Below are 22,406 nucleotides of genomic sequence, written 5' to 3' on the forward strand. Positions count from 1 at the left end.
GTGTTGTGTAGTTTCTGTCCTGCATTATTTGGTGTGGCACCCAAACCAAGCACTCTCTGTTGTCAAGGAACAAACAGCCCTGTTCTAACGGATGGTTTGCCAACAACCTGTCATTACATGTGAAACAGCTCTGCTGCGCACACGGAAGCTTTTTTCTTGGCACATGCAGTTCTTTGGAGCTCACTCACAATAGCTCCATGAACACCAGGGGGCACCCCCACATTTTCTACTGGGCAGCCTAGCCGCACATACCAGGAGGAATCCGCTTACCTTGGGCTATCTCGAGTTGTCTCTTTGCATCTCCTAATGCAGAGAACAGGTCCAACTTGATCCTCGTCTCTGCACTCAAGCTGTTCTCTAAGTGCTGTGTCTTATCCTGCATGGCTGAAAGTGCGGACATTAACACCTCTGTTTCCTTTTCATTCTCTTTGTATTTCCGCAGTTCCTTTGAGAATAATTAAAGCGGGACTGTTACAAATAGGCTCTTTACACTGAGATGCAGGGCAACAACAGGGCGAAGAAAAAATTAAATGTTTCTCGGGGGCTGAGGGAGGGAAATGAAATTTGGGGGCACATTTGCCATATATGTTGGGTTTAGAACCATCTGACCTTGAAAGCAGGATGTAAAAAACATGCATGCGTCATAACCTGACTATAAAGTTGCTGCTTGGAAATTTAAACATTCTAGTGTAATAGTTTCTTGGCCTGCCCTTCCCAAAGGAATAGAAGGTTGCCTGTGTTATTCTCATGGCCTGTTTAATGTGAATGTAGACATCCCAAAACACAATGACAGCCTGCTGTGGGGGTTCTCTCCATCTGTGGCTGACCAGGCATAAGAGAAAGCGCCTGGGCAGGAGACATCAGAGCACACAGCCACCTTGACAAGCGGCTACTGATAGCCATATCTCCCATGAAGCCTAAAATACCAGAACAGACTAGCCTATTTTAACCTTTAAAATGGGGGAGGAGGACCGGCACAAATGCTGGCAAAGCACCCAGGACTTGGTGCAGGGCAGGGTGGGTACGGCTGTCTGGGGAATGCCAGAGGGCCACAACAGGACACCGGGTGGGCCATATTTGACCATGGCTCCCGCCAGTGCAGCTTTGTTTATATCCGGAATGGAGAGCTTCTAGTCTGCGGGTTTCCCCATGTGGTCTGGCCGTTTTTCCAACTGGCCCTGCCTCGCATGGGTGCCAGGGGCAGGCATGGTAAGGAACCTGCCAAGAGGCCCCTGCATGGCAAGCTCTGCTTCACCACTGGAACCTGCTTGTTTCCCTGCCTCTTGCCCTGGCCCAGCCAGTGACAGTGGTGGCAAGAACACCAGCAGGTGCCCCAGCCGTCTTGCTTCCTGGCTCTCTGCCCAGCAAGCAAGGAGCAGCAGTAACGGGAAAGCTGGGGAGAACCCCCGATATGGCCTCCGGGCAAGGTTCCTCACGCACTGCGGGAGCCTCATTTGCACATCATAATGATCAGTGCTTTTGCTGTGAAATACCAAGGCCAGACATTAGTCCATCTAAACCTCTACTCTACTCTAGAGTCTACTCTAACTAGCAGCAGGTCTCCAGAGACTCAGGCTAAACCGAACATTCTTAGTCCTGCTACTCGAGAGCGCATGGTATGCCAGGCTCAATGATCAGGGCTGAACCTGCGTCCTCCTCTGTGAAAAATACACCCCATACCACTGGGCCTTTTCCTCAAGAAGGGACCTCGAGGCAGGAAAATAAGTGGTGTGCAAAGAGAATGGACGAGCTGGGTCTTGGTACGCCAGAGAACGACTCTGGAAGCTCATATTTGCAAGCACACAAAGGAAGAGGGTATCTAACTGCCTTGGTCCACAAATTAAATTATTTTCTTTGCTTCAGGGTTTCTAACTTACCCAACCTGTCCAGGCTCTATTTTAAGGCTGGGGTGCTCTTTAAAATTTTTGCTGTAACTATTTTATGGCAATAAAAATAACTTTATTTAGTATGTCGCATGCATAAGATCAAACTGTCCTTCTTTTCAATGCATAAACATAAAGCTTGAGATTATTAAGACATTATTCCTGTGTATATTCCCCAGGGTTCCGTAAATTAAATCAAGAATTGTGTTATTTTTCCCTAGCTAATTTGACAGCATTGGCCTTCTAATGCAGCACAAGAAAAAAGGAAAACACTGAAAAGACAGAAATGTTTTACTGCAAACCTAACAGAATAAATGAAAAAACTAAACTAAGAACAGGTTCAGAAACAGATGTAGAACTTGTATCTATTTTTATAGATGTTCAACTTAAACATTTTTCTAACGATTGAGGAGCATTATATTAGGGTGGAAATACATGTTATACAGAGCAAATGCCCATCTTCCCTGCTCCCTCATCCCAGATGTTTTAATCTTCTTCCAAGAGCGGGGTTCCAAACCTGGAATTCATTTATGCAAAATAACTTTACTCTGCCTTATTCTGCTACACTGAACCTCAAGGCACTTCACACTGTAACACACATCACAAGCAAATTACAAGATTAGAACAAAATTATCTTGAGTTAAAAACCAAAATAATAAAAAAGACCACAAGACAATTGAAGTAACAATAAGCAGCAGTTCTCTTTGAAAAGGACTATTTTGTCAGTAATCTTTTAGGTGAATATGAAAGGCTGAAGACAAATGCTTGAAAGGCATTGAGCAAGGTTTCAGAAAAGTATCTTTTCACCGAGTACCCAAATTTTCATTTGTCTTCATGTTCCCTTTGATCAAACAGGCTTTGCAGGTTTTTGAAAAAAGACTAGAACTTGCCAAATCTTTTTGACTCAAGAAAAAGTGCAATGAGCAGGCAAACTACTTTCATTTTAAATCACTGAATGGCTCAGAATCAGGTCATTTAAAGAGTAGTTGAGTGCTAAGAACTGCAGTAGTCTAGCGAGGCCCAATCATGCCACCATCTAAACCACAACTGGTGGAGAAGCACCTAACTGAAGAATCCGCTGCTCAAGGACAGGCACCTGCCCTCTTGCTCTTTTACTTTTTCCTGACAATCAAACGTGTTTGTTTTATCATGCTTCTGATTTGCTTTATCTGGAAGACAGAAACACCCACCCACCTACAAAATTTTGCTGATGATCCCACTTAGAAAAATCTGTTCTCACCCTATAGCCTAGGAAGTTTTCCCATGCACACCTAAAAATGTAACACATGATTATGACAATCACATGTTCAAAGTTAAGTGTGCAGAGTAAGAAATAAACCTCCGGGGGAGCTGTGGCTGTAGCAGCCCATCAGATATATACTTGGTGACAAATTGGATCACATGTGGCCCCAATGCACATAATGGTGCCAAATCCAGGGTTTATTAATGAACTTCATGGTTTGCTCCAGACCTCTCATCAACCGTCTCTCAAGAAAAGAGGAAAGCATAATGAAGGGAAAAAATCAGCTTTCAGTCTTGCATTCAGTGCCCAAATTTGACCAAACTCTTCTTAGAATAGCCTCCCCTAATCTGGTGCCCTCCAGGGCAACTCTCGTGCCACACAGCCAGCATTGCCATGGCCCACGGCCTGGACTGTGTCTGCCGGCATCAACAAGCGAGGGACACCTGCGTTGTCTTGGTGCTTGTTACCTGAACTTTCATTTCTAGATCTCGTATCTGGTCTTCTTTCAGCTTTATGTCAATCGTCAGTTTCTTGCACTCTGTCTCCAGGTCTCTGATGCGATTTCGTAGAGTTTCAGTGCATTCTCCTCTGCCAGGCAAAATGGAAAGAGTGAATCAGGCATACTTTCTGTGTTCAACAGTGCTACTTTCATTAATGTGTTAATGAGACTCAAAAAGTGAAAGGAAAAAGAAGTTGCATTTGCTTTTCTGTATCATACAACTCAAGGAATATGAGTATCATCAAAAAATATATCATTTGAAAATATCCACTTGTTTTACTACACAATCATGATTTTCCTGCACTCAAGCATATGAGCTCAAGCCTCAATGCCCCCTAAACTATCTTTGGGGCCATCAATCGCTCGCTGTGACACCTTTAACAATCACTTCACAGATAAAATTTCTTGGATGGGGTTCAAGCTTGATGCTATCGTGCAGGTGGAAATCAACACAGAGGGATCCAGCAACTCCTGGAATGGGGTTATCCTGAATCAATTTTAATCTGTAAATCCTAAAGATGTTGACAGGCTGCCTGGACTAGTGAGAAGAACCACCTGTCCTCTTGATCTGTGTCCATCTGGCTGGGGGTACAGGGGATGGAGTCAGTGAGGGAGCTATTATGCCTTATCATCAATTCCTCCATCAGAGAGGGAAGAGATCCTGCCTGCTTGAAGGAAGGCTATTGTGTGGGGTTAATCTGAAGCTGTCTTTCTCAGTGGTTGCCCCTAAACTATGGAATGGCCTGCCAGGAGAGATGCATCTGATATCCCAGATTGCTACCTTCAAGAGGGAAGTAAAGATGAATCTTTCCCGAGGCCTTCCCCAGATTAGTTTTATTTAATATGCTTGTTTTTAGTTCAAATTTTAACTGTTGTTGGCATTAATCTCTTGTAAACTGCTTAGAATGGGGCAGTGTATAGAAATCTAAATAAAAAATAAATAAAAATGGTAAGGTTCATCATTGCAAATTTTAAAAAATACCAGTTGGATAAAGGTTAAGGGCACTGAATTCACCTTCTGACATACTGGCAATTGTTAATAAATTAACAACCATTTAAGTCCTGAGGCTTTTGCAAAGGACAGCATATAAATATCATTCATTCATTCATTCGCAAGCAAGCAAGCAAGCAAGCAAGCAAGCAAGCAAGCAAGCAAGCAAGCAAGAATCAGTCTTTCTATTTGAATCCATTGAACTTATACGCTGGCTCCAGGCAGAAAAAAGCAAAGGAAGCCAAATACCTGGTAGCAGCAGCAAACGCGACAGCTCGTGCAGCGGTTGCTTCTTCCAACTTCTTTCTTTTTTTTTCTTCCATCAACTGCTTTTCTACAAAGGTTCGTGCTTCTTGCTCTGCTTTTAGTTTTTTCTCCAATTGGCCAATAGTCTGCTTATCTTTTTGTTTCATTTGTACAGCATTATGTAGTCTAAAAAAGAGGGGAGAAGATATAAAATTTTTATTTATGCAAATTACTAGGAAAATTTAGTATTAATGCAGTAAAAAATTTACAGAGGGCCAAACTGATTCTTTCCAATGAGGGGGTAAAATTACATCTTTGGGGAAAAAAGCATGGTGGACAAGACTTGGCGCACTAGCCATGGCGACTGGGTATGATAGGAGCTGTAGTCAGTAGACTAATGAATACTGTTTGGGAAGTTCTATTTTGAGCAAAGGAGCTAGAGCATGCAACACTATTATAATGGAGGCCGGGATTTCTGGGGCTCAGCTCCTGGCATGTAAAGCTTCCCTGTGGCTGGTATATCAGAGCTATGTGCACTTTTTACTCATAGAAGTTTCCACATTTCTGAACATACAGAATAAATGTGTACATTTCACAATATATCTTTGGCCACTGCACTACTGCACTGGCTTAATGCAAGAAGGTAACTAGACATACATACTTGTGAATATGAATAATAGGTTTAATGTACATTAAAAACAGATTTGACCATCTTCCTCAAAATCCCTTGATAAGATGTTCATATATATATATGGATGAACTCAGGCATATTCTCCAATTGCCATGGATTAATTTGGAGCAATTGGTTGTCCTCAAAGTGGTATTGCATCCAGCTTAGCACCTACACATCAGGAAATGTGCCTAAAATTAGCACATTCCCTCAGATTCCCTTGCAAGGAGAGTAAGGCCAAAGGCCAGCCCATTAACAGGTTTCAAAATGGTGGTGGTGGCAGCACTGATGAAGGGAAATCCCTCTTTTGGAAGGCTATCTATGCAGTTTAGGTGCATTTGCTTGGACAAATAGCTACATGTAGCAGCTCTGGAAGGAGTGAGGTGCTTAAATTTCTTAATGGGTTGTGGTGGCTTAGAGAACAGATGGATCCATTGCACATACACAAGACAAGAATGTTATTATCTAAACAGACTTTTGCTGTACTTTTGCTGTAATTTTTCATTCATGGGAATAATTTACAGAAATACTTACATTCCCATTTATTGCCTGTTTTGGTTGGAATTTAAGGGACTTTAAGAACAGTATTTGAATGGATGGGAGAGAATATTTACATTACTTTTCCAGAATGAAGGGTGCTATACTGGAGCTATTTAAAAAAAAAAATCTGTTAACAAGTGTGACCTTTTAATTGTTTTAAATCAAGTGCTTCTGTGGAGAAGAATAAATATTGAATGCTCATAGAGCATTTATATGGATCAGTGGGAATTAGTTATTATTAATTTAGCTTTCAAACCACTCTATGCTATTTACTTCATTCCTCCCTCATATGTGTACAGAAAACATGGCCAATGACAAGGGTGGGGTTTTTTTAACCTGGTTTTCCCAACTATAGAGAGCAGTGGGCAAAAAAACTCAGGACATGATCCAGCCAAAGTTGAGGACTATCAAATCTTAAATCTCTGTCACTGAGCCACTGAACTGTGATTTAGCAAAACTAAATGTTAAAAATATACAGATATAGTAGCTATAATCATCAGCAGAAAGGGATTCCAATATTTTTTGGGTGGATGAGGAGCTATACTTACTTATTCTGAAGCAGCTCGTTTTCCTGTCTGAGCTGTCCAATTTCAGACCGAATTCCCCGCTCTGTGCTGGTCAGAGAACTGATCTGGCTACGCAGCTCTTGTTCAATCTGCCTACTCGCCTGGAGGTCGGCCTTTAACTTCTTAATATCTTGCTCCAACCTAGGACAATGAGCAATGATTCCTTCTTATTTAGTAATGTTTAGGTAGAACGGAGGAAACTTCATATATCTATTGAATGTTCAAACTCAGGCACTGGACTTTTAACAATAGAGAAAATATAGCCAGCAACAGTGTGAGCACATCTGCTTCTTATTCCATCATCCCCTGCCAGCCTTTTACCTTAAACATTCACTGACATTCATTGTCAGTGCCAAAATATGTGGGTGGGATAGGTGATGCAGTTTAAGTATGATAAAGAGCCCCTCTCACAAACCAGCCACCTCCTTTTTCTACACTCTCCCCTCTAGTCACATTTATCCCAGCCAAACTCACTTTTAGTACTGGGGGGAAATTATTCAGGGAGAGGAAGGGAAGCATCAGGCTGGAGAAGGGGTCCTAATTCAGCCCCTTAGGCTTGTTTTATACTTCAAAAACAACTTCCACCCCACCTCACTTTACAAACCCACATTTAAAAACATAGGTTTGCAATTATGAAGTTTGTTCTTCACTCAGGACAACAGGGATCTGTGAGTTGCAAGCAAGTTTATACACAGATATTTGAATGTGGTTGGTAGATCCCAGTGATGTGCAAAACTTTGTTTCTTGAGATTTGATGCAGTAAAAGGAATTCAGCACAGCAAAGTTCAAAATCAAAAAGATTTATCTTCCAATTCTATATACCAGAATATCCACTGTACTTTCAATTTCATGGCTTCCCTACGAAATATATAACAGAAGTAGAGGATTTTGGTAAGCTGCAGCCCAAATCTTATGTGACGGTCTGTCTCCTCAGAAACAGAAACTAAATATTAAAGAGAGGGGGAAAAGGCACAATGGGTAGGTTTGTGTGACAAACTAAATCACTCGGTGAATAAGCCACAATGGGCTGGGTGTTTGCCTGACAACCCACAGTATGACTGACAGATGCTTGGGTTTATCATGGCTTATTCTCCCCCTCTTTCCCCATCAGCACTTCAGTAGTCTCAGGTACATATTCTCAGGTTTCTTTGTGCCAGAACCTGCCTTGTCTCCTCATCCCAGCCCCTCCCTCCTCTGATTGCTATCCCTTACTGTTTGCCACTTTAAAAATGTTTGGTGCATAGAGAGAATACAGATGATTGTTAATTTGTTTCTAATTATTATTTGTGGTCAATCTTTTGCAAGAGCACATTTTCACTGGTCTAACATGTGCCATCCTGCCTGACCCAGTGGTGCAGTTACAGAAGAAACAGACCAGGAAGCATCATTAGCTCCCCCTTTGTTTTTAAGTGTTGGGAATATTTGTACTTATTTGAAAGGTGGGAGGCAGGAAATGTGTGCACCTGCAGCAACTGCAAAAGGAGCAGCAAAAGCAGAAGGAGTTAGTCTCTCCCCATCTGGAAATAGCTGAAAACTCAGAGAAGTATTGAAAGGTGCCTCCAAAGTGCTGCTTTGGTATTAGAAGAATTGCTGTCACTGGTGAGGAAGGCTGGAGGCTGCATTAGCAAGATTACAGAGTGGCACAGTGGTTTTTGCTGCTCTTCCTGAGTGGGTTTGCAGCTGATCCCAGCAACCCAAAATAAATTGCTCTCCCAGGTTTTGGATGACCTAACGATCAACCATGGGTATGATCAACCAAAGCCAACGAGCTATGGATTCTCAGCATGGCTTGTTCATGAACATTACGCTATCCTAAGGAAAACGCACTGGGTTTAGATACCATGACATCCCATCATGGTGGGTTATTGTGTTGTGGGAACCCACTCAATAGCATTAGATGTTCAAGTCAATTAAAGTTTTACTTTTCCTGACAATGTGGTTTGTTACCTCACACTTAAATATCTCAGTTTAAATGCCAGTTTCTTCTTGAAATAGTCTGAATACAAATGGCCTTTTAAAAAATCCATAGCTTAGCTCCCCTGCACCCAAACAGAAACCAATGCATATACAGTATGGCCCAGTGAATAATTTGGATATAAATGGCATGGCAGAGTTCCTGAAAGCAGGAAATGGGGTCATCTTCTGGATGAGGACCACTGGGAACTCCATGCCAGAGAACAGAATAGAAGGGGAGTGAATTCTTAGAGGTATATTACATAGTATAGTATTTATCACTGCTGTCCACTGCCCGGACAACTTCAGTCATTAGGTATTATAGGAATTAAATGACAACTTTGAATATTACTGCAGTTGTGAAATGCACAGCTAGCATTTCCCTTTCTCTCCCTTCCCCTACACTGCCATTCCATACTTTGCAGCTACTTCTGCATCCCTCATGTTCACCAATCTTGATTAAACAATAAGCGTATTCTCACCATGTGCAACTTTTCACTTTAAGGTTGGTTAAATCATGGCACCATCACGGCTATAGAAATAAAATGAAGTTTGTTCCTGCGTTCCAAAAGCATCTGGGATCCCCAGGCTGTGTGGCCCTAAACTTTGGCTTCAAGATGCAGCCCAAGCTGCACTAACGTATCAGCTACACTATTATCCATCCTATCCTATATATAAAGGGAACTTTTTCTGTGGAAGCAGGGCATGTGCACAATGATAACTGAATTGGAAAAGAATTGATTTCCCCCACTCAGTCTGTGCTGCTAGCACAAGTCATCTTCTTTGGTGGCCCACACGCCATGCAGAGACTGTACCTCAACTGCATTCACCACGTGCTGGCTTTAAATTCAAAAAGTAGCACACGGAGAGAGGCATGTCACAGGTACATGCCTCATCCTGCATCCTCCTGCCAGAATGGGTTGCTTCAGTACTTGATCGTCCTATTTTAAGAGGAGTTGCACAACTGTCCTGCTTCCAAAACATGCTGAGACTCAAATTATTTTGTATAGTAAACAGAGAAATTTAATTTAGATCCACGAAAACTGTTTATATTTCTCTCTTCCCCTCATGCGCAAAGAAACGGGCTCAGAGAGATACATTGCTGGAGATATACAGCAGTTTAGAAGGTTTAATTTTAATCTTTCCTGACCAGAGACCATCTGCCGTATGTCATATTTAGAAATAAGATGTCATTTTGTGCAGAATCATGCAACCCTTTGCTGAAGCTTTTTGACACAAAATAGAGTCTCTAAATATGAATACAGATTGGTATTTAAATTGGTTTAAACTCCTGCACGTTAAGGCAACTATTTACCAAATACAGAGCTATCATGCCACACTGCTGGATAAAAGGCAGGTTGCTTTCCTCTAACTGTCAACCTTCGAGTGGTCATCCGTGCATTCACACACACGGGCTCTGCGCCTGCTGCTGCAAGATTCAACAGATAAGAGCATTTTGGAAGGAACCCCACCCCCACCCCAGCATCCCTACAGAAGGGAGGGGCTCCCGTCATTTCCCTCAGTTCCAGCAAGCCTGCCCTGTGCCCTCAGGCCCAAAGGGGGATCAGCAGTACTGGCCTCACACTGAGCGAAGCAGTACCATCTCCACATTAAGGAGTGACAGAACCATACTTGCATTATTGAGTGGTACCACAGATGGGAGACATTCACAGCAAAAGGACAAACACGTGCAGCACAAATAGCTAGGTTGCTCATGACACCCAGTGGGGTAGGCGGGTGGGTTGTGTGAATGCAGAGGTGACAACCTGAAGAATGACGGTTACAGGTAAGCATCCTGCCCTCCTTCTCCATGGTCCCTGTGCATCACACACAGGGGCGACCAGCAAGCTTACGCATAAGTGGATGGTGGGTCAGTGTTGTCAGTGGAAGATTGGAGGAGTGCTGAAAGGACTGCTATCCCAAATGCGCAGTCAGCCCTGGCACAAATGTTGGGCAATAATGCTTGGTGAAGGGGGATGGAGTTGACCAAGTTGCTGCTGTGCAGAGATCGGGCAGATGGATGCCTGCATGCAACGTGATCAAAGCTGCCATCACGCATGTTGAGTGCATTTGAGATGGCACGAGGAGTTGCAGTTCTGACAGTTCACAGGCCAAGAAGACTGCCCATACTCCCCAACCTGAAAGTCTTTGTGGCAAAAGGAGCCGACCCTTTGCCTTGCCTCTGTAACAAACCAAAAGTTTGGGTAATTGTCAAAAGGATTCAGTTCTGGAGCAGTAGAATGCCAGCACCTTATCCTCCCTCCACCTTATCCTCCCTCCCTCCCTCCCTCCCTCCAGTCTCTGTGCATCTCACATAGGAGTATTTGACAAGCTTGCTTACCAGATGTAAGTCAGAGCTGCCACTGATGTAATGAATCTCTCTGCCAAAGGAGCAGCCTGCCATGGCCTTGACACTGAGTTGTAGTGATATATAAATGTGGATGGATTGAACAAGCAGCAGCCCTACAAAGGCCTGGCAGGGGCAGTCCAGAAGAGGACTGAAAAGCAGAAGAATCCACCATTGTTCAGGTGGAATGACCCCAAGATCTGTAAGCCAGCAGGAACCCTCCATGAAAGAAATTAGGAGAGTAAGTACCCGGAGGAGGGCTTTCTCTGCGGTGGCGCCCAACCTATGGAATTCACTCCCCAAAGAGGTCCGCCTGGCACCGTCGTTACTGGTTTTTCGGCGTCAGGTAAAGACCTTTTTATTTAAACATCATTTCAATTGTTAAAACATATGATCTGGCCAGGGCAACTTCTTCTTCCTTCTCTTTCTCCTCCTGTATTTTTATTTTATACTGATAATTTTAATTTTATATTTGTAAATCAATGTATTTTTGTATTTAATGGTAATTTATTATGTACTATTGTATTTCAATGTATTTTATCATGTTGTAAGCCGCCCCGAGGTTTCGGCAAGGGGCGGCATAGAAATGTTATAATAATAATAATAATAATAATTACGGAAATCTTCTGCAACAGTCAGCTGTGAGCCCCTGAGAAGAGACTCAAGTCCTTTATTTTTGTTGCTGTTCAGAAACCAGCAGAATGTTGCAGTTCAGGATCAATAGAATTGCAAGGACTTGCCAAATATCAAGGATGTGAAGTGGCGATTCCAGTGGTGTAGATGGAGAGTCAATTAAGGTGGGCAAAATATGAAGTTTTGAGAACCAGAGTGGTGTAATGGTTAAAACTGTTGGTCTGTGAACCAGGCAATTTGGGTTCTAGTTCCCACTCAACCATGGTACTAACTGGGTGACTTTGGGCTAGTAACAGACTCTCAGCCCAGCCTACCTCACAGAATTGTTGATGTGTGGGAATTGAGAGGAGGAGAATTATGTAAGCCACCTTGAACTCCTTGAAAGGAAAAAAAGGTGGGATATAAATAAAATAAATAGATATAGAATACTGTCTACTCCAACTGGCAACAACTATCAGAAGTCTCAAGCAAAATCTAACTCACCGCCTGTTATCTGCTCCTTTTTAATATGGAGATTCCTGGGGCTGAAATTGGGACATTCTTCATGTTGAACACGTCCTCTTTCATATAGCCTCTAAGTAACCTTTCCGTCATTGGCTGTATTGTGGGAGAAGTCCTATTAACGCCTATTATGCTGTAGCCAAAAATATATGTGCAGAGCCTCAGCCAGGAACTTTAAATAATGAAGGAACACTTGAAAGTACCTTGCAGAAAGTGTACACATACACACACAGAGAATTTGCTTTCATTCCACAAATTGAAAATGTCAGTACTCAGTAAAGGAAATTAAAGCTGATGGAACTCAATAGTGACATTCACTGCACAGAATTACAACCACCACCATTTGTCTCTGTGACACCACTAAGCCTCTGAATGGAAACATCAAGAAAAACATCTCGACACAAGCTTATTGGCATGAGAAAAGACAGCACAGTGATAGAAAAGGCAAGAAGTTAGTGTGGAATTGTAAGTCCAGTTGAAGTAGCTAAATGGTTTGAATGGCCAGTCATGGCAGCCTGGAAGGGTATGTGGCATTCCTGGGCTGGAGGGGGGGGTGTCTCAAGAACACCTGGAGAGAGCCCTAGAACAGGTATTCCCACAGGGATTTACCACGTAAGATTTGTTCCAGTTAACTTCTCCCCACTGAACCGTATCTTGCCCCATTAATTTATTTTCAAGTTTGTGGATTTAGATTTTTAAGCATTCCTGAATTCCAGAGGTTTAGGGATGCATCACGACTTGTATCTTAAAGCCTCAGGACTTGAATCAATGGGAAGCCTGAAACAGAGAAGGTTATGCCTTTTCTATGCACTTATTTTCTTGTCGTTACTGCGCCTTCCCCAAGGCATGTATCTTCTTATTAGGTATAAATTCTGCTTTTTCTAATGAAAAAGCAGCTTACACCATTCTCCTCTTCCGCTCTCCATCTCATCCCCACAGGAACTCTGTGAAGTAGGCTAGGCTGAGAGACAGTGACTGGCCAAAAGTCACCCAGTCGGCACCATGGCTTGGGACTAGACCCCAAGTCACCTGAGTCCCAGATCTGTGCTCGTAACCACTACACCACACTAGTTTTGCAGGGTCACAAATGCTACAGCTAATTCTTAAGCAATTTAAAAGGCTAGAGAAGTGAGCAATCTCATTGTGGGGGGAAATGATATTACTTTGTTAAACTGGTATTAATTCGGATGACAGTGAATACTGCCTAACTTGCCCTCGTTCCATTGTGCCAAAGCAATGAGACCAGCAGCAGCTCAATTATTGTGATCTATTAAATCTTAACTTCTTATCTGAGAGTCATTGGTAAGGACTGGGAAAATATTTTACACTTCTAGGTACCACAACCACATTTTGAGATGACACTAGAAAGTTTTGATGTTGATATAAGTTTCAAAAAATAATTTAAAATCTTTATGCCATACATTAGCTAACTGTGTACATTCCTAATTTAAAGGGAGGGAGTTCACAATGTTTAATAGGAGGAAGGGATTCACTTTCAGCAACTTTGGGGCTCCATCTCAGCAAGTTTATGCAATACTGATCGTAATAAATACTATAACACACACCTCTTCAAAAGCAGTGTAAAGATGAATGCGTTTAAAATTCAATTAGTAAAGTGCCTAATGGCTCAAACTCTCATTCATAATCCAGGGTGCAACAAGCTAGGAACCCTCGTTTGGCTGACAAACTAATCTTTCTATTTGTGGTGGACGACCAAAGCAGGCACAAACTAGAGGCGTGCCCCTGAGCACAGCACATTCACAGAAAGCAGCCACTGGGGCTATCCATGACATGCATGACAGAAACCAACCTGGATATTCAAACAGCGCCTGTGGTTCATTGTGCTGTACACACCCAGCCAGAAGGGTGTCTGCAATGCTTGAAACAAGTCATGGTTCCTGACAGGATTGTTTAACTCTAACATAATAACCCTGGCCAGGTTTGCATGACACAACAATCCATGACCAGGATGGAATAGTCAGGAAAGTGCCTGCAGGTTGTGTCTTAGATAAGCCACTAGTTGCAGTATGTTATGCAAACCAGCCACTGTGAAGTAGCACTGTTTAAAAAGCCTGTATCATTTCTAGTCAGGTCTTGCTGCTTCTTTGAGCATCAGACACACATCTCAGAAATATCTGCAACATATTTTGCAGAGTAGTAATGTATTATGATGCATTTATGTAATTATTGTAGATTTAATGCTCAGAATTCTGTAAATGCTTAGATAGCAGCTATCAGTACAATAGCTGAGACTAGTCCAGTCTGAATACTGACTTTTTACTATTTATTTCTTTATTAGATTTCTATCCTGCCCATTTTTGTCAAGGCAACTTCCACTCTTGCAAAGTGAATGAATCGCCTCAATGCCCAACTCTAAGTTTGGAGCTGTGTCACACTCTGGAGGGACTGTAGCTATTCACATACTTTTGGAGTGGGTCGACAATGTGCTGACTAGTCCTAAAAGGGAAATCAGCCCTATAAAGGAAACACCACAATGTAGAGCTTGGAAGAGGTAGTCCTGAGGCCAGAATGACTCATTTAAGAACAGCCAGTGAATCTGTGACCGAAGCCAAAGTGAAAACTTGCTAGTTCATAGCTGCTGCACTATGTCAGTGTTCAATAGCCGCAGCTGATCCTGATGTAATGATAGGCTAAGCCTTTTCCTGGTGTCCACCATCAATTATACTGCTCCACTAACCTTCCCTCTTCATTCCTATGCATGTCTGGAAATTTGCAAGGCTGGTGAAAGTGTTCTTGCATAATACATAGCTTGGTCCTTAGATTCCTTTCCCTCTTGGAGAATACAAAAAGTAAAAAGTGTTCACATAACAAAAAGCTATTTTAGGTGTGACTGAAGGGAGAGTAATCAGTTAAAATTGCTTCCTAAGATCATACGTACTGGAAAGTGGCTTAATCATGCGATATTCAGTTTTGTTCTATGTACTACAACTGCTTAGCAGGCCCAAGTATCTAAAAATAAATATCCCTACAGTGATTACTAGATAAAACTATGGGCCCTTCTGTCACTATTCCATTATTTTTAAATACTTAAAAGAAGATGCTTAGCAAAGGAACGGAGAGCAGAATAAATGTGAAAAGATAATTAAATCATTAAGAATGTTTTTGTGATAAATGTTAGGGGTAATGGCATATATTTTGTTTACTGAGAACTGTGTCCCAGTATTGTTTGTTCAAGGCTTCTGGACTTTTAAAATAAAGACACCCACATATGGCCTTGCTAGACAGCTGTAATTTAGGGTCTCCACTGACTTCACTCCTCCCCATGACCTGTTCATACAGTTTGGCAAAAGGGGGGGGGGGAATCTCACTTTATAGAATGATTGGAGACACTTAAAGTTAAAATAACAACAACAACCTTCTTTGTGCTTTTGAGTGTCTCCAAAGTCTTACATGCCCCTCTTGTCCTCAAAAATGTGGATCCATTAATTTATTCTTGTATATCCTATTATACCTATACATTATAGTTACTCATAATGTATATTAAGTTTTTAATCTCTGTAACCAGAAAACTTTGTTTATTGGGTGATACAGAAATTTAATCAGTGAAATGGATGAAATTAAATATCCCCACTAACAGTCACCAATGGAAGTTTGGTTTAATTGCTGGGGCAATTCCCTCTCCAGCTGCAATCCCTCCTGCATGGCAATTAAGGCAGAAGTCCTCCTCTGGCATCACTGGATATTCAGGCCCTTGAGAAACAGTCTTGGGGCCCAGGCCTTGCTCCCAATCCCTGTGTATGTGCCAGAAATTTGGCAAACAAAGTCTGTTTTTTCATCCACCATGAAATAAGAAACCTCACCCCGACTAAATTTTTGGAATGTGTGAAAAAATGGAGGAAATATGTGTGGGGTTCTGTGGTTTGCGCTGGAAAACCAGGGGCAAATGGTTGCCAGAAAGGATTTTCATTGCCACTAGAGATACTTGAGGAATTTGTTATTTGAGAAGTCTGAGATGAACTGACCTTATTCACGTCATGCAGATTAATGTTGGAATTGCAGAACCATTATCCTTTGAATTTTATACTGTTCTAAATGTTGCACTATGGTTCTCAACCTCAAAAAAAGCCCAATCAACATGTGTATGCAAAAATGTATTTTAAAATAAACATATTCCACAATGAGTATTTTGTGAGAAAATCCATTGAAAAGTTTGTACACAAAGTTTTGGGTGGATTTAAAATAAATCAGCAGATTAATGCAGAAAAGGGATGGGATAGATTTACGAATTAACTCCTGTGCAACTGACATGGAATAGAAACAGACTGATCCACTGCAATGGTACCTAGGAATATAGTGATGGCATTTAGTTTTCAGCTATTTAACCATCCACTGACTATTTGAATGAGCACTGATTTGATAGGATGCTATCTTTTATGACAGAATTAGATGTTAACACCGATGAAGGACTATTACATGCAATTCTTATTTCATACCCTGGCATAATTACATTGTACAATACCTTCTCCATATTATGACATACATAATATGAACCTGCCAGTTCACTGAATCCTTCAGAGACCCTTCAACAAAGATGACACAGGTGGCATTAAAGGACAGGCCTTCCTGACACCTTGTATATGCAATATGCTCCCCAGAGAGGTCTGTCTGAAACATCATGATTTGGTTTTAGGAGTGAAGCTGAGACCTTTTAAGGGTTTTTTTACTTGATTTTCAAAGTAAAAATAAACATAATTTCATTGATGATGTATGCCTAGTTAGCACATAAAAGCAAACAATGTGTTGCTTAACCCATGGTTAGCCATGGCCATGCATTAACCAGCAGGCAAACTGCCTTTCATACATTTGTTACTTCCACTTTCCCAAACAACCCAGCAATATCCTGTTCCTAGGCTGCTGTTTTGCTATCCAAAACCAGAATATTAACCAAGTGTCAAGCCACAGGTTAAAACACTAAATTTTTAAACCCTAAACCAGACAGCAGGTTCAGACATCCCAACAATAACCCAGGAATGTTCTTGGCTTGTTTAGGAAAACTGAAACAAGCAGGAACTGGCATGCTTGCTTGTTCTGGCACACTCACGGGCATAGGGTTTGTTAAAAACATGGGTGGTTTGGTTGTGTCAACCAGGTGAGTATATGAAATTGGCTTATACCAAGTCAGATCAATCGTATTGACCTAGCATTATGGTCACTGGCATTGGCTCTCCAAGGTTTTAGGTCAGTGCTTTTTCCAGCTGTACCTAGAAAATGCACACCTCCTATATGTCCTCTGTAGAAACTCAACATGCTGTCTCTACCACTGAGCTAAGGCACACCCATACAATTACTACTATATTTGTTATTTGTCCAATAACCTGGGTTCTTTGAGCAACGTACAAATGAACCATTTAAAATAATTAAAACACAGAATTCATGAAATGGAATCACAGTATACACTAAAACAAACAAGCCGGCTCTAGAACAAAGAAAACAACCTGACCACAGCAAGAGACAATTAACCATAAAAGGCAAGCACTTCCAAACTGCAATAAAAGCAGAGACTAATATTGTAATATCAATATTTAGATGATGTTAAAGATATGCCTCAAGAGTACAGAAAAGTATTCACTTAACAGGAAAAAAAATTGCCAAAGCCCCAGGTGAATTTCTCTAAAGAAAACTTTCCATCATTGAAAATCTAGCAATATACCCTTACCAAAAACATCCAAAGTGAAAACAGACAGTCTGTTTGTTTATAATCTTATGAGTACAGAGTTATAATACTATACACAGAATTCTGCTTCCCAAGTGCTTTATTTTTCTTTTTTTAAAAGACTAAATTTCTAACTATTACGGCTTTGACAAAATTATTGAATGCAGGTAGACAAATGCAGGCTGACCTTTTTTAAGCCAGAGTGGAGCCTCTTCCCCAGCACCAGAAGTATGGAGTGCGGTGATACGACACAGAGTCTTTCCCAGGGGCACCCCAGAGCAATCTGATCCTGAGGGAGGCTTGTTTTGCCTCATCTTGGTCTGCACATATTGACTTTATGGGCATGAGTAATGAGATGACTAAGTTCTAGCCTCTTACCATATTAAACAATATATTTTCCTTTTGTTCAAATAGATTGTTACGAATTGCAATGAAAACAGAAAATTCTGAAAGGAAGCACCCAGGGTTTAACTTTTCAGGGTTCTGGTGAGAACAGCGATATTTACCAAAGGCATGAGAACCAGGATGTGAAAAAACACACATGGCAAATCAAATTAACAGCTGGGACATCAAGCAACTAGTACAAGCAAACTCTTGCAACTCTGAAGAAGGACTTTCCTGTCAGAGTTACTTGGAAGAACAATATGTATTTTGACTCTTCAGTTACAACTACTGCAGAACTCAAATGCCCTATATTTGCTCATGACAAATATTCCTTGCTTCATTAATTAGCCGAGTGAGTCAACTGTGGGAGTCATAATAATATTCTCTTATAAACTGTAAGTTGAAGGCATCCAGCATAAGTTTGATTTTTAGAAAAAACAGCAGTTAAAAAAAAGAGAAGAAACTCTCTTCCACTGTAACCTGAATGTGTTTGACTAATGAAAGGCTAGTAAACTGATATTTGCTTGGTAGAATGAAGAACTGATGACAAACCCTGCACAGGGTGAACAATATGAAAAATACGTGCATTACTTTTAAATGCATTTAGAAGATTTTTAAAGTTCTGATGTTGCTTTCTTTTTCTATAATGAAATACTTTATAAATATAATATTCATATAGCACCATCTCATTTGTTTCCGCTTTATAAAAAAAGCAAGAACAGCAACAGCAGCAGCAACTGGACAGTTTCTTTCTCAAGGAGCTCAGGTTTAACAGTGGAAGAGAGCCAGTGTGGTGTAGTGGTTAAGAGCATGGGACTGGGACTCAAACGATCTGGGTTCCAGTCCCTGCTCAGCCATGGAGCCAACTGGGTGACTTTGGGCCAGTCACAGACTCTCAGCCCAACCTACCTCACAGGGTTGTTGTTGTGGGGATAAGATGGAGGAGGAGAATGATGTAAGCTGCCTTGAGCCCTTTGTAGGAAAAAGGCAGGATATAAATAAATAAAGAAAGAAAGAAAGAAATGAAACAAAGTTAGTTAAGCAAAGGTAAACAACGGCAGTTATACTGATCGGGACCTCACCTGCTGAAGGGAAGGACTAAATGTGTTAAGCTGAAGGTGGATGAGAAATGATGCAGGTATATATCTCTCAGTAAATAAATACATTTCAAGAAAACCATTGAAAAGAAACTAGACCTTTCAAGTTCCCTTTAAAAGCATGTGGCTTACACTTTTCCATCTACCTAAGCAGCTAGTGTCTTGGGAACAAAAAGAAAAGTGAAAGCATCCTTAGAACAAAAAGTGCTAAAAAGAAAAGAAAGATGAGGCACTTGCTGTGAAAGGAGTGCAAATACTTAAGAATGTAAAAAAGCCATACTTGATCAGACCAAAGGTCCATCTAATCAAGCATTTCATATACATTTATTATACATGGTGGCAACAACAACAACACATATTAAAAACTGTGTGGAAATATTTGTGCAGATTACTACATCTAAAAAATAGATAGAAAAATTGGGTTGGCAACCATGGACAGCCCCTCCAAACTAGTTTGGGCATTTTGAAAAATGTCAGTGGCTGTCCAACAGGGATGACAAAAGCTGGCTGTCAACCTGGAAATCACAATCTTTGGGGGAAAAGAGGGGAGAAGAAAAAGCTGTGGCTAGTCAGCAACAGCTTACAACTGCAGCAGGCAAAGGGAGTAAAGTCTGCCCTGTTGTGGTGGATCAAGGAGAATGGAGTGAGAGTGAGGAGGTGAACAACCTATGATGAGCCCCATTATTTGTCAGTTGTATCATGCGTTATTTGCACAATAACCAACCTACCATGGATTACAGGCAGGGTGGGTTAGTGTGAAGTATACTTATGCATTATGTGTGCGGACAGGAAGTTCCAGGCAAAATAGGAAAGCAAAGAAGATGGGAAGAGGAGATGAACAGAAGTGGAGACCTTCAGGCGTTCGCAGGTCATCAAGTCTGGAAAAATATGGTCCAGAGGAAAGAAGATTGGCAGAGATCATTTTAAATACAGATGTGTACACTGGTGGAAATATAGCTGCTTTGGTGATCTTCTTTATATTGGTTACATCTGAATCCTACCCTTCCTTAAAGAATGTTACAGTGTCATCTTTGGCCTAAACGTTTTACTCTCATCTAACAGGCTGCTAGAGTGCACAGAAACCTGTCAGAAATCTTGGCAAATGCATTCATTTGGGTGTAGGGGCTTCACTCACGGCCTGCATCCTGTACAAATGACTGCAACCTCCCCCACACACGGGGAATCGCTTTTCCTCCAGCTATGAAATCAGGACCAAGACTGGCTGAGGGAAAGATGGCCAGAAGGCAAACATTTGCTAGAGTTAACCGATGGCTGTGGGAGGGAAATCTGTCATTTTTTCTGCAACTCTTCCCCTTCTAAATCCTAATTCGCACTACTTGAGTGAAGATTAGTTTGGTATTCAGGTAAAGCGAAGTTCCTCCCTGAGGTGCAAAGGTAACTGGAACATATATAGCTCTGCAGAAATATTTATCAGCCATCAAAGACAGAAAGAGAAGCCAAAAGCTTGACTGGAAAGGAGACACCACTGTTGTGGTACCATGAATGAGGAGCTCCTATCTCTCATCCTGGTCCACCTTTGCATGGGCCAGAGAGCAGGACTTCCATGGGGAATCTCCAAGTACCACCCAGTTGATGGCTGGTAGTCATCAGCTGGTTATTTTTCAGGATTCCTAAAATAATTTTATATTTGTTCATTAACATGTGTAATTGGTTTGCATATATAGTATGGGCTAAGTGAGATAGAAATAAAGAAAAACAGTACCATACGTACAACCAATTGTCATCATAGCATGCTGAAAAGTAAAGTATTTGACCTTCCTTCACCAAGGGTCTCTAATCATGTTAAAAGAAATTGTGGCACTTACAATAAATGTTTGGTTGCCATTTTTGCGATGAAAATCCATTTAAACCCATCAAAGGTTACACAGCTTGCCAAGAACACATGATTGAGTATCTTTTTGGGAACACTATTCATCCATAATCATTTTTATTAATTTACTGTAATGTCAATGAATTGGCTATTAGAACTGCTTGTGTCGAAAGCTACCTTGCAGTCTAAGTACATAAAAAAGCTACCAACTGACAAAAATGTCACTAGCTTGCATGACTACCCACCCATGTTTATGTTAGTAATCTGTGGCACATTGGGAGCCTAAAGCATTTTAAGCCCAAAGGATCATCTATAGCGTTAGGTCCTATTTTAAAAAAGGTACAAAAGACTGCTGCTTGGGATCACATTATTTCTATTAAAAGCGTTTGCCAGCACAGATTTGCAAGAAGCCCCTTCATACATCTGTAGAACAGTAAAGTGCTCTTACAGATTTTTTTAATTTATTAAAAGAAAAGAAAAAGGCAAGTTGAGCATTTCAATTTTCTTTTTAGGGGGTAGTTTCTACCGGAAGTTAACTAGTACAGAGAGTGCCTGACCCTCGCCACTGATAAATGAACCAGTCATTCTATATAATTGAAAGCCAAATTAAGTAGGGGAGGCTACATGGAGGATAGAGTGGGGAGGAGGAGGGTTATATGAGCCATCTTGAATTCTTTGAAGGAAACAGATCAATATATTATAAATAAATAGCTCATTCTCTGTTCAAGAAGAGTGGGAAGTAGGTCTGAGAGCAACATCAAAAGGAACACGTGGCTGAGCAGAGCTAAATTGCCCTCCTCCTGCATCTTACCTCAACATAGCCCAGTGTTGAAGGCACTCTACTCCCAAGCCCAGGTCTCTCCTAGAACTGGAATCAGGCTGGGAAGAAAGCAACTAGCACAAGCAAGGGCATCCACACTCAGCACCCTTATACAGCTCCTGGGACCCCTTGGGAGGGCCCACTGATGAGGCCTGCTCTGGGCTTCCCTTATAAGAAATTTCCCAGACTTCCAATTAACACTGGGTAGTTGGCCTGGGAGGGTCCATTTCCCACACTGCCCTGCTCTGGGGCAGTAAAGGAAAAGCCTGGTGTGGATATGAAGTGAGAAAAGGGCAGCAATTCAACACCCCTCTGCCACATGCTTCTTTCTGCATAAGCATCAGGGCAGGAGGCCCCCTCCCCCTCTGCTTCACATATGAAAGAGGCAGGCACAAGAACAAAGAAGGGCAGCTACCTTCATTAGATTTAGTTTGACCTCATACAGGTACACAGTCATCCTTCAAGGGCAGGGCTTCACAGCCAGGGTATGGCTTCTAGACAATTAAGCTTTGGCACCTCTCCTTGCAG

The 22,406-nt window shown here is 41.5% G+C and overlaps 1 protein-coding gene across 2 annotated transcripts in view; it reads right to left on the bottom strand.

The window, feature by feature from the left end:
• MACO1 (macoilin 1) overlaps positions 1-22,406 on the bottom strand; it is a 64,627-nt gene that overhangs the window by 3,994 nt on the left and 38,227 nt on the right. For both annotated transcript variants that reach the window (XM_044434877.1, XM_044434876.1), the window contains exons 7-10: positions 6,621-6,779; positions 4,866-5,048; positions 3,594-3,714; positions 271-445 (exon numbers count right to left, since the gene is read on the bottom strand). In XM_044434877.1, the coding sequence (XP_044290812.1) occupies positions 271-445; positions 3,594-3,714; positions 4,866-5,048; positions 6,621-6,779 (638 nt within the window). The remainder of the gene's footprint in view (positions 1-270; positions 446-3,593; positions 3,715-4,865; positions 5,049-6,620; positions 6,780-22,406) is intronic.

The sequence above is a fragment of the Varanus komodoensis genome, unplaced genomic scaffold (assembly GCF_004798865.1).
Source record: "Varanus komodoensis strain SLA01 unplaced genomic scaffold, ASM479886v1 scaffold29_1, whole genome shotgun sequence".
Lineage (NCBI taxonomy): Eukaryota > Metazoa > Chordata > Lepidosauria > Squamata > Varanidae > Varanus > Varanus komodoensis.